This window comes from Oncorhynchus mykiss, chromosome 21 (assembly GCF_013265735.2).
Source record: "Oncorhynchus mykiss isolate Arlee chromosome 21, USDA_OmykA_1.1, whole genome shotgun sequence".
NCBI lineage: Eukaryota > Metazoa > Chordata > Actinopteri > Salmoniformes > Salmonidae > Oncorhynchus > Oncorhynchus mykiss.
The window spans coordinates 15,240,740-15,255,739 of NC_048585.1; the positions used below are offsets into that span (position 1 = coordinate 15,240,740).

General features: G+C 47.9%; 1 protein-coding gene across 2 annotated transcripts in view; it reads right to left on the reverse strand.

Annotated features, from left to right (window-relative positions):
- The window catches only part of LOC110510810 (plexin-A4-like), a 482,439-nt gene that overhangs the window by 412,215 nt on the left and 55,224 nt on the right, over positions 1–15,000 (reverse strand). For both annotated transcript variants that reach the window (XM_036957067.1, XM_036957066.1), the window contains exon 3: positions 904–1,086. In XM_036957067.1, the coding sequence (XP_036812962.1) occupies positions 904–1,086 (183 nt within the window). The remainder of the gene's footprint in view (positions 1–903; positions 1,087–15,000) is intronic.

A 15,000-nucleotide genomic window follows, 5' to 3' on the forward strand; every position in this document is an offset into this window, starting at 1 on the left:
CAGCTCCACTCTCTCCTCTCCTTCTCTCCTCTCCTTCTCTCAGCTCCACTCTCTCAGCTCCACTCTCACCTTTCCTTCTCTCAGCTCCACTCTCTCCTCTCCTCCTCTCAACTCCACTCCTTCTCTCATCTCCACTCTCTCCTCTCCTTCTCTCAGCTCCACTCTCTCCTCTCCTTCCTTCTCTCTGTAATACTATTGTCCTCAGAGCCAGGAGCGGCTAGCTGGCTTGGCCCAGGATTAGTCTCAGTCATGGCTGTGTGTATGCTCACACCCCTGTCAGCACATCAGAGAAGAGAGAGAAGCAGAGCAGCAGGCCCAGGGCCCCCCAGCACCGCATCATCCAATTACCCCAGGACAGGGCTCCCTGAGAGGGGGGCGTTGGGGGCAGCAGGGGTCCAGGCTGGGGCTCCGACATGCTGCACCAGGCCTATCCACCCACGCTACAGTCACACACTTCAAAACGCAGTCTCTAACGGTTGATCTGTTTATGGCAGCGACTTCTTTAGTTTCTTTGTACAATGGGAAATGACGTATGGTTTGTATCATTTTAGAGACTATTTCAGTGTTGTGGACAAAAATGATATGGTAGCAGCTACAGTGAACAGCAGGTTGTCATGGTGTAGCGTGTATTATACAGGACCATGGATCTGGAGAGACGTCCAGAAACACCAGAAAGACCTCTATTAATAAAACCCCTGAGGTGGTCTCGAGAGGCTCTCTCTCTGACACACACACACACTCACACACACACTGCCTCTCCTCCACCTCTCCCTCCTGAAGAGAAAACGGCCAAACTCAGTACGTCTGTGGAAAAACAATCTCCTCGTATCTCCTAGTAGCCCTCCACAATCCCTTGTGGGAGACCACTGGGAAGTGTAATAGTATCAATGGCCGCCCGCCTACCTTCTTGATGCGCCCGCTCTTGGTGCCCACGAAGGCCAGGGAGTGGTTCTTGTAGACATAGGCGATGACCGAGGTCATCTTGTCGGTGGAGTCAGAGAAGAGAGGGATGCCCTGCACCATCTCTGACACCCCCAGCGGAGCGTTCATATCCAGGCCACAGAAGTTGTCGTCGATGGTTAAGAGCTGGAGGGAGGGGAGGGAGGGGAGGGAAAGAGAGAGGGGAGGGGAAAAGAGAGGGGAGGGGAAGAGAGAGGGGAGGGGAAGAGAGAGGGGAGGCAGAAAGTCATTATTGGACTTTTTTTGTGATCAACTGTCTCTTATTTCTTGTTGAAGAAGAGCGTGTATTCTGAAGAAGACTATGGTAGATGTTCAGTGAGAGATACTTAAAGTTAGTGCATTTATCTTCAGATAGCTTGGTGAGACAACCACATATCTCAGTCATAGTGAGCACATTTTCCCTCAATAAAGTAGCTATCAAAGTCAGTGTATGTAGGAGGGGGAGGGGGGGGGGATTTATAGAGACAAAAGTGTGGGTTTGGCTCCAGCCCTGCAATAACACATCTGATTCATCAACACTATCATCATCCTTCATCTGCACTAACATTGTCTTCCATGTGTTACAGCTGGGTGGGAGATAAAACCGGCAAGCACTGCATCTCCTCCAAGACCAGAAACAACAGGTTCAACAGTTGTAAATACCAGTAGAAAACACAGAGGAATTCATCTCAGAGTCAGAAGACATGAATGTGAAGGGAGAGAGGTTCATAATGGCCTTTTACACTGTCTGGGTTTAGTCTCAGTGACACAGTGTTATTTAGACTGTCTGAGACTCACCTACTGGACATGCAGAGAGGGAGTGAGGAAGAGGTAGAGAGAGAGAGGGAGAGAGAGAAAGAGAGAGAAAGAGAGAGAGAACGAGAGAGAGAGAGAGAGAGAGAGAGAGAGAGAGAGAGAGAGAGAGAGAGAGAGAGAGAGAGAGAGAGAGAGAGGGAAAGGGAGAGGGATGAAGACTGCAGTCAAGTTACAGTAGTCCTATGTAATATTGCCAGCAGCTACCCTGACAGGCTGATCCCAGGCAGATTCCCCCCACAATACCACCAGTGTAAAGCCAAGAGATGCCAACAACAGAAAATACTATTCAAAGTGAATCGGAGAACAAAACAAAATGAGCCTTCCTTATTTTCCCACCGCCACGCCAAATCAGTGTTGACCTCTAGGGAGGAGAAATAATCTGAAAAACAAGAAACGCTCACCTCGTTTTTCATCTGTTATGCAGCTGTTATGCCTCGCAATTGGACATGCTACTGTGCTTTTGTAATTGCCATGTGTCAGGTAGCCAAGCCATATGTGTCAGGTAGCCCAGCCATATGTGTCAGGTAGCCCAGCCATATGTGTCAGGTAGCCCAGCCATATGTGTCAGGTAGCCCAGCCATATGTGTCAGGTAACCCAGCCATATGTGTCAGGTAGCCCAGCCATATGTGTCAGGTAGCCCAGCCATATGTGTCAGGTAGCCCAGCCATATGTGTCAGGTAGCCCAGCCATATGTGTCAGGTAACCCAGCCATATGTGTCAGGTAGCCCAGCCATATGTGTCAGGTAACCCAGCCATATGTGTCAGGTAGCCCAGCCATATGTGTCAGGTAGCCCAGCCATATGTGTCAGGTAACCCGAAAGGCAACCCGAAAGGTAGCCCAGCCATATGTGTCAGGTAGCCCAGCCATATGTGTCAGGTAGCCCAGCCATATGTGTCAGGTAGCCCAGCCATATGTGTCAGGTAGCCCAGCCATATGTGTCAGGTAGCCCAGCCATATGTGTCAGGTAGCCCAGCCATATGTGTCAGGTAACCCAGCCATATGTGTCAGGTAGCCCAGCCATATGTGTCAGGTAGCCCAGCCATATGTGTCAGGTAGCCCAGCCATATGTGTCAGGTAGCCCAGCCATATGTGTCAGGTAACCCAGCCATATGTGTCAGGTAGCCCAGCCATATGTGTCAGGTAACCCAGCCATATGTGTCAGGTAGCCCAGCCATATGTGTCAGGTAGCCCAGCCATATGTGTCAGGTAACCCGAAAGGCAACCCGAAAGGTAGCCCAGCCATATATGTCAGGCAGCCCAGCCATATGTGTCAGGTAGCCCAGCCATATGTCTCAGGTAGCCCAGCCATATGTGTCAGGTAGCCCAGCCATATGTGTCAGGTAGCCCAGCCATATGTGTCAGGTAGCCCAGCCATATGTGTCAGGTAACCCAGCCATATGTGTCAGGTAGCCCAGCCATATGTGTCAGGCAGCCCAGCGGTTAGAGCAATGAGCCAGTAATTAAAAGGTCACTAGTTTGAATCCCTGCGCTGACAAAGGGAAACATCTGTTGATGTGCCCTTGAGCAAGGCAGTTAAACCTAGTTGCCCCAGGGTCGCCATTGATAATGACTGACCCTGGCCGTGACCCCATTCTCCAAGGGTGTCTCGGGGAGAGTCGGCTATGCCAAAAAACACATTTCCAATTCACACACGTGTATTAATTCCCACGTGTACATGTGTGAAACAGGGAATATATTAGCACCAACCAAATGACTATTATATGCAGATAGAATGGTGGGTTGGAATATGGACGACATGCAGTCTGGGGAATGTTCACCTGTCATAAGAAAAGAGAATGCTGTATGGCTTCTGATAGCAGAATAATGATGCTAGACAATAGGCATTACTCCATCTGTATGGACAGATTTGAAACAGTGGGCTTTGGACTGGTGGACAGTCCCATTTGATTAATATGGAGGCAGTGCGCTGGGTTATTGTGAGAGTAAAAGCGCGACAGTTGATATTACAGTTGGAGATGTTGTTCTCCTTTCCCGTGATTAAAGGTCCTGAGGTCAGATGTGAAAGCGGGTTATAAATCATCACCTGTTATCATATATTATAAGACCAAATCATTTCTGGCATACCATTATGCCGATTCAAACCTTCCATCTCAACCAGGGCTGTGTCTGGGTCCATCTAATACATCAGAAACACTGGCGTCTCTCTCTGCTTAATGAAAGATTAGACACGATAAAAACGACATTATAAACCAAAGTTGTGTTTATCGGCATTAAAGCTCTAACTGCCGGTAACAGTAAGCTTCTGCATGTAAACAAGCCATCACGTTTTTCAATGAGGCCATTATTGGGATAAAGTGGAGCACAATATGGCAATGTTACTCTTTTTCTTGGTTAAGATGGCATTGGTGGGGACAAAGTGGAGCAAAATATGGCAATGATACCCTTTTGGTTGGTGAAGGAGGCCATTGTGGGGACAAAGTGGAGCAAAATATGGCAATGATACCCTTTTGGTTGGTCAAGGAGGCCATTGTGGGGACAAAGTGGAGCAAAATATGGCAATGATACCCTTTTGGTTGGTGGTTCTTTCCCGGAAGCTTTTTAGTGAACTCAGTCCTCAGGGAAACGTTCAGTCAAGTGTCTGCTGACAGAGTTTCACAAGCCCTTCATCTTTGTCACCACGGAGATAGAGAGCTTTCATGAAGGCAATAGAATCATACACTGGAGCCGTCTCCATAACATGGTGGTTATGTTATGAGTAATCTGTCTGAGACTGTCACGCCCTGACCTTAGATATCTCTATTTTTCTATGTATTTTGGTTAGGTCAGGGTGTGACTAGGGTGGGTACTCTAGTTTTTGTATGTCTATGTTGGCCTGATATGGTTCCCAATCTGAGACAGCAGTTTATCATTGTCTCTGATTGGGGATCATATTTAGGTAGCCATTTTCGTCATTTGTGTTGTGGGGTTGTGTCTATGTTTAGTTGCCTGTCAGCACTATTTGTATAGCTTCACGTTTCGTTCGTTGATTTGTTTTTTTGTTCAGTGTTCATTCATTAAAAGAGAATGTACGCATACCATGCTGCACCTTGGTCTGATCCTTATGATGAACGTGACAGAGACTTCACTATGGTCGAGTCAAATTCATTTCATATCGGGAGAAGAAGGGAGAGAGAGAATAAACAAGTCAGAGAGAGAGAGAAAAACACATGTTTTTGGTTTCACATTGGTTGTTGGAACAAAGCCATATATTTCATGGTCGTAAAAAATAACGTTATTTAAACGTCCTGAGAACAGAAGTTAAAAGTTAGCCTATTATGGGAACATTTACTCTGGTTAGTGGGTTATTTAGAGGTTTTTTAATAGCTTCCTTAAAAGTTTCACTGAATGCTTTAATAGGACTTTTAATAACACTGCTAGCATATTTAAGATTTCATTTTCTCAAGTACAGATAGGACACATGGCGAGTCATTTCCTGAGGAATAATCATGAGAACATGTATTTTGTTATTGTGACACTGCATCAGTTAGATTCAAACCTCTGACTTTCTATCCCTGTCTATCCCTGGAATTAGCCCACTGCACCACCAGGATGGAGCTAGCATGCCATGGGTTTTTGCGCATACAAAGCTGTTTATTTTTGTCCATTCAAAGGAAACAAGCACTCATTAAGATCAGATGGGGCCAATTAGTTGGCGCAGCCAACACACCTGAACCCACTTCACAAGATGGAGGATAGAGAGAGTTTTGTTGATGCTGAGAACGGAATGTAGATGTTTTTAAGTAACATTCTGAGAATGGAATTTAGAGCGTATTGATGTTAATGAGTACAACATTCCCAGAATCGCTTAAGTCACTCCATTTTAAAAATGTTCCCAGAATGTAATGCAAATATGACATTAAATGGAACCATGTGGGAACTTGTGTGGAATGCTCTGTGGAAGTACTAAAATTCTTACAGAAGAACATCGTTTTTTAACATTCTCTGAACAATTTGAGAACATGAGATTAAATAGAACCATGAAAAAACCTGTAGGAAACATTATGCTGAAGTACTGAAATTCCCACATTGTTTCTTAATATTCTCTGAACTTTTTGAGAACATTCCCAATGTCAAACCAGTTGTAGAACGTTCCTAGAACATTACCAACATTGAAATGAAATGTAACCATGTTCAAACTTTTAGGAAACGTTCTGTTGAAGTTATGAAACACCAAGAAAATATACTTTTTTTGTCAAGTTCCTGAACTGTGTTAAGAATGTCCCAAAGCCAAGCAACTTTCCTGCACCATTCCCAGAAAGTTGTGGGAAGGTTGAATGCAAAATAACCACAGGACAATCAGGCCCTCACCAAGCTCTAAGAAACATGGTTCTCAGAACGTTATGTGCTAGCTGGGTCCAGTCCAGCCAATGTCGCCTGACCTTTAAAAATCTGCTGGCTTAGATTGCTGGTTCCGTGGGCCGGGGAGCATGAAGTGTAGCTGAGGCTAGCACCCAGCCATCCTCTAGCAGGGGTCAAAAGTAGTGCACTATATAGGGAATAGGGTACCATATGGGAGGCAGGACAGAGCGGCCAACTCAAAACATCTTGTCACGTCTGCTCCCACGCTTCCCCTCTCTGGCGCTTGAGGGCGCCAGGCTGCACTTCATCTCTCCCTGTGTTACAATAAATATCTTGGTTCATTCATCCATGTTTCCTGGTCTGGGTTTGCACTTGGGTTCCCCTGTGCTGTTCCGCTTAACAGTACAAAAAGTGTCCAAGTGGTGTGTTGAATGCCGTTTTCCACTCGTCCCCCTCTCTGATGCGGAAAAGGTGGTAGGCATTCTGGAGGTCGAGTTTAGTGAAAACCGTGGCACCATGGAGGGGGGGAAAGCAGAACTGATGAGTGGCAAGGGATACTTGTTCCTGACAGTGATACTATTCAACCCACGGAAGTGACCCATGACCCATCTCTTTTCTTGACGAAGAAAAACACACTTTGATTTCTCATCCAGTTAAGCAGAGCAGCACAGGGGAACCCAAGAGCAGACTCAAACAGGGATGAATGAACCAAGATATTTATTGTAACACAGGGAGAGATTAAGTGCAGATCCAGGGAAGCTTGGATGAGTTGTAGGAAGCCAGATGTGGAGGCTGAGGTAGGAGTGAGCTGGGTTGGGACTGTTGATTATGTGGAAACTGATCATCTCCTGGTGAATACCAGAGAGTGGCTCTGCCACACAAGGTTGGTCTCAAACAGAGGTCTGGGGGAAGATGGGCCGGCGATTTGACTCAACAATATTTCCCCCATAATGGCCAAGCCTCCTCTTACTGGACGCAGGGAACAAGTGGAGACCATCTGGCCAACCTGGACACAGTATAGACAGCTCCTAGTGTCTGCCTCTCCTCTGGAGATAGACGGGTCCGGCCGGGCTGCATGGGTTCAGGCTTAGAACATGCCTGGGGTAGGGATGCAGTCGGAGGAGAAGGGCAAGGCACTGAAGCAGATGTTAAGGTACTCAACCCTACCTACCCTCTCCCTCCAACACTCCCAGAGACGGTTGTCAATGCGGATAGTGAGAGAAATGAGTTCATCAAGATCATCAGGCTACTGGACACCAACTCGTCCTTGAGGGTCTCAGTGAGTGAGTTCCGGAATGCTCCCTGAAGAGCCTCCTCATTCCAGCCGCGCTCTGCGGCGAGGGTGCGGAACTCAAATGCCATTTCAGTAACACTCTGGGCGCCTTGACGGAGGGACAGGAGTTGTTTAGTGGCATCCTTTCCACAGACAGGGTGGTCGAAGACTTCTGTGGTGATAGTCTTTCTGCAGGCCTGTCTGCTGTCCTCTCAGGTCTGTCTGCTGCCCATGCATCATCACAAGACAGAGAGCTTGGTCCGGCGTTGTCGTCGTGACGATAGCTCAGGGCACACACACATGAGCGCATAAACATACCATCACCAGACACCCTTATACAGTATCTGGAGCTTTAGTTGGTAGAGCGGTGGACCCCTCCATCTATAGCCCTCCTGCTGCTTACTCCTCTGATAGAAAGAGGAACAAATGAGAGAAGAAGAGAAATCTTCTGCTGGCTACAGCCCCTTGACTTGATTTTCATCATTGTTACAGGTGGTTACAAAGGAGCCTCATCACCCAGAGGTCAGGGGTTAACCGCCCTATGAGGGAGGAAATGAGAAATGAGAAAGGGAGGGAGGGAGGGAGGGAGATGTGAGGAGGGAGAGGGAATGGCTCGTCTGACCAACAACAAGAGGTGCGCAAACATTTCTTTTATTTTCAGCCGATTTCAGATTGATACCTCGGAGGGTATAACGAGGGTACTTTTGGTACTTTTGATAGAAGTGTGTGTGCATGTGTGTGTGGGTGTGAGTGTGTGTGTGTTTGTGCATGACACACACTCATGCATGTACAGAGAACCAGACGTGTGTTCTCGTCTCCCGTTATTGACACCTGCCGTGATATTTCTGGAGAAGCGTCCTAACATGCCAATCACACCGAGCAGCGACTCAATTTAATGAAATATACTTGCTGTCTGTCATCCTTTCAGGAAGCAGACACGTTTTCATTACGCCCGCACAAAACATGACATTTGACACCCATCTCAGTCACCCAGACACAAATAATATCCAGTCCTCAAAACAGCCCCCATCTGCCTGTCTGTCTGTCTGTCTCTCTCTCTCCTTTCTCTATCAAACCATTTTTACTCTCATTCTCTCCCCCCTACTCTCTCTGCCTACAGTCCCCTCTCTCCTCCTCCCAGCCTCCTCCCTCTCCCAGCCTCCTCCCTCTCTCACTCCATGTCCAACGCTCCCCCCCTCTACAGGTACACGATTCCTTCTACATTATGGTCAATTTCACACTGAGAGTCCCTGGGTGGAGTGAGGACACAGGGGAGGACACCGGCTCCCCTCCTAAAAGCCTCTGGAGGAGAGATGAGGCTCTGCTGCATCTGAACCACGGCCAAAAACAGAGTACGGAATCAGGTCACTCAGACCTCTCGCTGTCCCTCCTTTTCTCTCTCCCTCTATCTCTATTTCTCTGTCTGCCAGCCAGCTACAGTACAAAGAGAGCTCTCTTCTGGACTGGGCATACGGCTCAGTAGACACAGACTAGAGAGAGAGAAAGAGAGAGAGAGAGAGAGCGAGAGAGAGAGAGACAGAGAGAGAGAGAGACAGAGGGAGAGACAGAGAGAGAGAGAGAGAGAGAGAGAGAGAGAGAGAGAGAGAGAGAGAGAGAAAGAGAGAAAGAGAGAGAGACAGAGACAGAGAGAGAGAGAGAGAGAGAGAGAGACAGAGAGAGAGAGAGAGAGAGAGAGAGAGAGAGAGACAGAGAGAGAGAGAGACAGAGACAGAGAGAGAGAGAGAGAGAGAGAGAGAGAGAGAGAGAGAGAGAGAGAGAGAGAGAGAGAGAGAGAGAGACAGAGAGAGAGAGAGAGAGAGACAGAGAGAGAGAGAGAGAGAGAGAGAGAGAGAGAGCGAGAGAGAGAGAGAGAGAGAGAGAGAGAGGTGGTGGCACAATGCGATTAAAGGGATTGAATGAGATCCACTGTTCAACGCTCTCTGATGTTGGGCCTAATCTGGGCCTGCAGTGTCACAAAGAGGAGTCCTATGGTCCGCTGGTTCAGGAAGTTAATGACACACATTATACTGGTAGACGTGTTTCCCCACAACACCACTCCACCACAGCAGAGCCATGAAGCATCACTTATTTTAAAACAACACAACAAATATAGGTGGGTAGTAATAATCGGTCAGTGCAAACCTGTATTTCCATGAACTTCACAACACATAATTACGTACAATGTTAACACTGTGTGAAATAGCTTGCCTGTCAAATTGAATGCTGGGCACAACAACCTTGCATAACTGCCTACGCATTCACATTCATTATGTAATCATAACAACGTGGGACAGCCACAACACATCGCACCGCGGACTTATTCTACTGCATTTATCTGTCCTTTAACTAGGTGAGTCCCATTGAGACAGGAACACCTATGTGAGAACGCTATTCATTGACTACAGCTCAGCATTCAACACTATAGTGTCCCCAAAGCTAATCACTAAGTTAAGGACCCTGGGACTAAACACCTCCCTCTGCAACTGGATCTTGGACTTCCTGACAGGCCGCCCCCAGGTGGTGAGGTTAGGTAACAACACATCTGCCACGCTGATCCTCAACACAGGGGCCCCTCAGGGGTGCGTGCTCAGTCCCCTCCTGTACTCCCTGTTCATTCATGGCTGCACGGCCAAGCACGACCCCAACACCATCATTAAATTTGCCGATGACACAACAGAGGTAGGCCTGATCACCGACAACGACAAGACAGCCTATAGGGAGGTGGTCAGAGACCTGGCCGTGTGTTGCCAGGACAAGAACCTCTCCCTTAACGTGGTCAAGACTAAGGAGATGATTGTGGACTACAGGAAAAAGAGGACCGAGCACGCCCCCATTCTCATCCACTGGGCTGCAGTGGAGCAGGTAGAGAGCTTCAAGTTCCTTGGTGTCCACATCACCAACAAACTAACATGGTCCAAACACACCAAGACAGTCGTGAAGAGGGCACGACAAAACCTATTCCCCCTCATGAGACTTTAATAACTCTACCTACATGTACATACTACCTCAACTAACTGGTGCCCCCGCACATTGACTCTGTACCGGTACTCTCCCTGAATATAGTCTCGCTATTGTTATTTCACTGCTGCTCTTTAATTACTTGTTCTTTTTATCTCTTATTCATATCTGTTTTTTGGGGAAATTGCTTTGTTTTTTAGGGGCTCGTAAGTACGGATTTCACTGTTGTATTCGGCGCATGTGACTAATAACATTTGATTTGATTTGAATCTCTATTTCAAGGGACTTGGCTGCCAAGTGAGTCCCATTGAGACAGGAATCTGTTCATGAAGGGACTTGACTGCCGACGTGGACTTGACTTGAACTCGAGACAGTTATTTCCCTCCACAGTGTTGTCTGTACAGTTGCAGCCCCATGCAGTGAGCTCGGTGATGGGAGTGCAATGTGCAGTCTGTCTGAGCGCTGATCCATGGCAACCCTTCGTCCCGCTCGCCGCGCATGACAGAGCGCAGGATTGCACGCTAACGCCGCCCACCGCCGTTCCCTCTACGCTTCCCTCCCTCCACCACAAACACTGGCCAGCTGACTCTATCAAACACTGGCCAGCTTCTCTATCTTTCATTTTCTCCCTCTAGTATCATCCCTCTCCCTCCAGTATCATCCCTGTTCATTATCCTCTCCTCCATCTCCTCCATCTCCCTCCAGTATCATCCCTCTGCCTCCAGTATCATCCCTCTCCCTCCAATATGATCCCTGTTCATCATCCTCTCCTCCATCTCCTCCATCTCCCTCCAGTATCATCCCTCTGCCTCCAGTATCATCCCTCTCCCTACAGAATCATCCTTGTCCATCATCATCTCATCCATCTACCTCCAGTATCATCCCTCTGCCTCAAGTATCATCCCTCTCCCTCCAATATCATCCCTGTTCATCATCCTCTCCTCCATCTCCTCCATCTCCCTCCAGTATCATCCCTCTGCCTCCAGTATCATCCCTCTCCCTATAGTATCATTCTTGTTCATCATCATCTCATCCATCTCCCTCCAGTATCATCCCTCTGCCTCAAGTATCATCCCTCTCCCTCCAATATCATCCCTGTTCATCATCCTATCCCTCCAGTATCATCATATCCGTCCAGTATCATCCTTCTCCCGCCAGTATCATCTCTGCTCACCCTCCTCTCCTCCCTCACCCTCCAGTATCATCCCTGTTCATCATCCTCACCCTCCAGTATCATCCCTGTTCATCATCCTCTCCTCCCTCACCCTCCAGTATCATCCCTGTTCATCATCCTCTCCCTCCAGTATCATCCCTGTTCATCATCCTCTCCCTCCAGTATCATCCCTATTCATCATCCTCTCCTCCCTCTCCCTCCATTATCATCCCTATTCATCAACCTCTCCTCCCTCACCCTCCAGTATCATCCCTGTTCATCATCCTCTCCCTCCAGTATCATCCCTGTTCATCATCCTCTCCCTCCAGTATCATCCCTATTCATCATCCTCTCCTCCCTCTCCCTCCATTATCATCCCTATTCACCCTCCTCTCCTCCCTCACCCTCCAGTATCATCCCTGTTCATCATCCTCTCCCTCCATGTTTCATCCCTGTTCATCATCCTCACCCTCCAGTATCATCCCTGTTCATCATCCTCTCCCTCCATGTTTCATCCCTGTTCATCATCCTCACCCTCCAGTATCATCCCTGTTCATCATCCTCTCCCTCCAGTATCATCCCTGTTCATCATCCTCTCCCTCCAGTATCATCCCTATTCATCATCCTCTCCTCCCTCTCCCTCCATTATCATCCCTATTCACCATCCTCTCCTCCCTCACCCTCCAGTATCATCCCTGTTCAACATCCTCTCCCTCCATTATCATCCCTATTCACCCTCCTCTCCTCCCTCACCCTCCAGTATCATCCCTGTTCATCATCCTCTCCCTCCATGTTTCATCCCTGTTCATCATCCTCTCCCTCCAGTATCATCCCTATTCACCCTCCTCTCCTCCCTCACCCTCCAGTATCATCCCTGTTCATCATCCTCTCCCTCCATTATCATCCCTATTCACCCTCCTCTCCTCCCTCACCCTCCAGTATCATCCCTGTTCATCATCCTCTCCCTCCATTATCATCCCTATTCACCCTCCTCTCCTCCCTCACCCTCCAGTATCATCCCTGTTCATCATCCTCTCCCTCCAGTATCATCCCTATTCACCATCCTCTCCTCCCTCACCCTCCAGTATCATCCCTGTTCATCATCCTCTCCCTCCAGTATCATCCCTGTTCATCATCTTCTCAGAGCGTGTGTTTGGAAGGAGTCCAGTCAGAACAGGGGTCCTTCTAAGGTCCCTGCCGCTGCTACTGTCAGAGGATTGTACACACACTGCTGACTGGGCAGATGTACTGTAGAGGACAGAAGGGATGAAACCATACAATGGACAGATCAATGGACAGATCCTCAGGTCTGAGCTGTTTATGCTTAGTGTAGCTAGGAGAGGAGGGCAGGAGCTTGACCTACTATGGTTGGTGATGGGGTTTGTACACACACACACAAACACACACACACACACACACACACACACACACACACACACACACACACACACACACACACACACACACACACACACACACACACACACACACACACACACACACAGATGTCTAGAGCGATTAGTAGTATACATCCAGCCTGCAGCTGGAGCCTGTTGATATAGCAGGATGTTCAGGTCTATACATGGTGTCTGGTTCCAGGGGCTTACAGAGCTTATAAGGAGAAAAACATCCCACTCTTATCAATAAACACACCATTCATTCTAGTCTCTCCTGGGGACCTAAAGGAGCCATGCTCATATCTGGGACTCTAATCACTTAGCGAGGGTGCTTGGATAAAAAGCATGAAAAACAGGGGTTCTGAATGAAGTTTCCATCTGCAGTTTGGATGCACATTATGCATTCCACAGTCTGTGTGTGACTATGTGAGAGAGAATAGGTATGTAGAGTGAAATATCTGTCACCTACTAGATTTAACTCCCTTTCTATAGAGCCCTTGGGAGTGTTCTAAAACAGACAGAATGATTAGCATTGAAGAGGGAACAACACACACACAGAGAGAGAGAGAGAGAGAGAGAGAGAGAGAGAGAGAGAGAGAGCTGACGATACTTGCCAGGGCCTGACAGTGATGTCATCTCTCCGAGACATGCCATCAGTCTCTCAGCAGATCAATGTGGTTTATGGGAGGCAAAATAGTGAGACTTTTGGAGTGTGTGTGTGTGTGTGTGTGTGTGTGTGTGTGTGTGTGTGTGTCCACAAGTTTATTGTCTATCTGAGGAGAGAGATTAAATATGTGTCTTTGTGTCTTTGTGTCTTTGTGTCAAAGAAGACAACTACCTGGCTGTGTTGTGTTGGCTTGTCTGCCTCACAGACAGGAGAGGCAGTCTCTACCTGGTTGTGTTGTGTTGGCTTGTCTGCCTCACAGACAGGAGAGGCAGTCTCTACCTGGCTGTGTTGTGTTGGCTTGTCTGCCTCGCAGACAGGAGAGGCAGTCTCTACCTGGCTGTGTTGTGTTGGCTTGTCTGCCTCACAGACAGGAGAGGCAGTCTCTACCTGGCTGTGTTGTGTTGGCTTGTCTGCCTCACAGACAGGAGAGGCAGTCTCTACCTGGCTGTGTTGTGTTGGCTTGTCTGCCTCACAGACAGGAGAGGCAGTCTCTACCTGGCTGTGTTGTTTTGGCTTGTCTGCCTCACAGACAGGAGAGGCAGCCTTGATATTGTGCTGTTCTCCATAATTCATGTTTATGTATGATCCCATCTGTCAGAATCAATGGGGGAACAACAGATCTATGTGGGGTAGAGAACACAATCAAATTAAACTAAATGACACTCGCTGATTTCAGGGGAAACCGGGTGGAAATTGAGACATCCAAAAACAGAGCCGGAAGACAGCGAGAAAACGAGCGGGGCATCGGCTGGGTGAAGAGACACTTGGTTAATCCAAGAATAATGTGTTGTGATGGATTCTGACCTTTTGTGGGTTAGTATCATGTATGGAGATATAATTAGTGTGTGTCAGGCGGCGACCACTACGGCTGCACCTTGAATGGCACCCCATTTCCCTACATGGTGCACTATGGGGCCCTGGTCAAAAGTAGTGCACTACATAGGGATTAAGGTGCCATTTGGAACACGACTGTGTTTTAATGAAGCCAGATCCGGAGGATGTGGAGGGGACTGAATCACCAGACGACGCTGATTAAACTCCAATCAGCTCAACTCAGAAAGAAGGCAGCCCAGAACAGGACACAATGTACAAAGGTTGATCAAATTAAGAGACGGAAGGAAGAAGAGCCATTATCAAAAAGAAGAACATCAAACATCAACTTAGTCCAGATGAGTGTTGCCTTCCGAGCTGCTTTCAAGTGGAGGGACAACGGAGTAGAATAACCTAATTCAATGGAAATAATTCAGAATGTGAAGTCGGCGTGGATGACACATGTAGAAGAATAGCCGATAGCATGCTACTTAACGACATGTCATTTATGATCATTAGGAAGTGGGGAGTGAGGGCGAGGAGGACCGCAGACATGTGACAGGGGTGAACACGCCTCTCCTCTCTGTGAGCAGCCTAGAGTGGTGAGAAAACCACTCAACTAGCCATGTTTAGAGCAGAACAGGCGAGAGAGAAAGAGGGAGAGAAGAGAAAGGAGAGAATTTCCT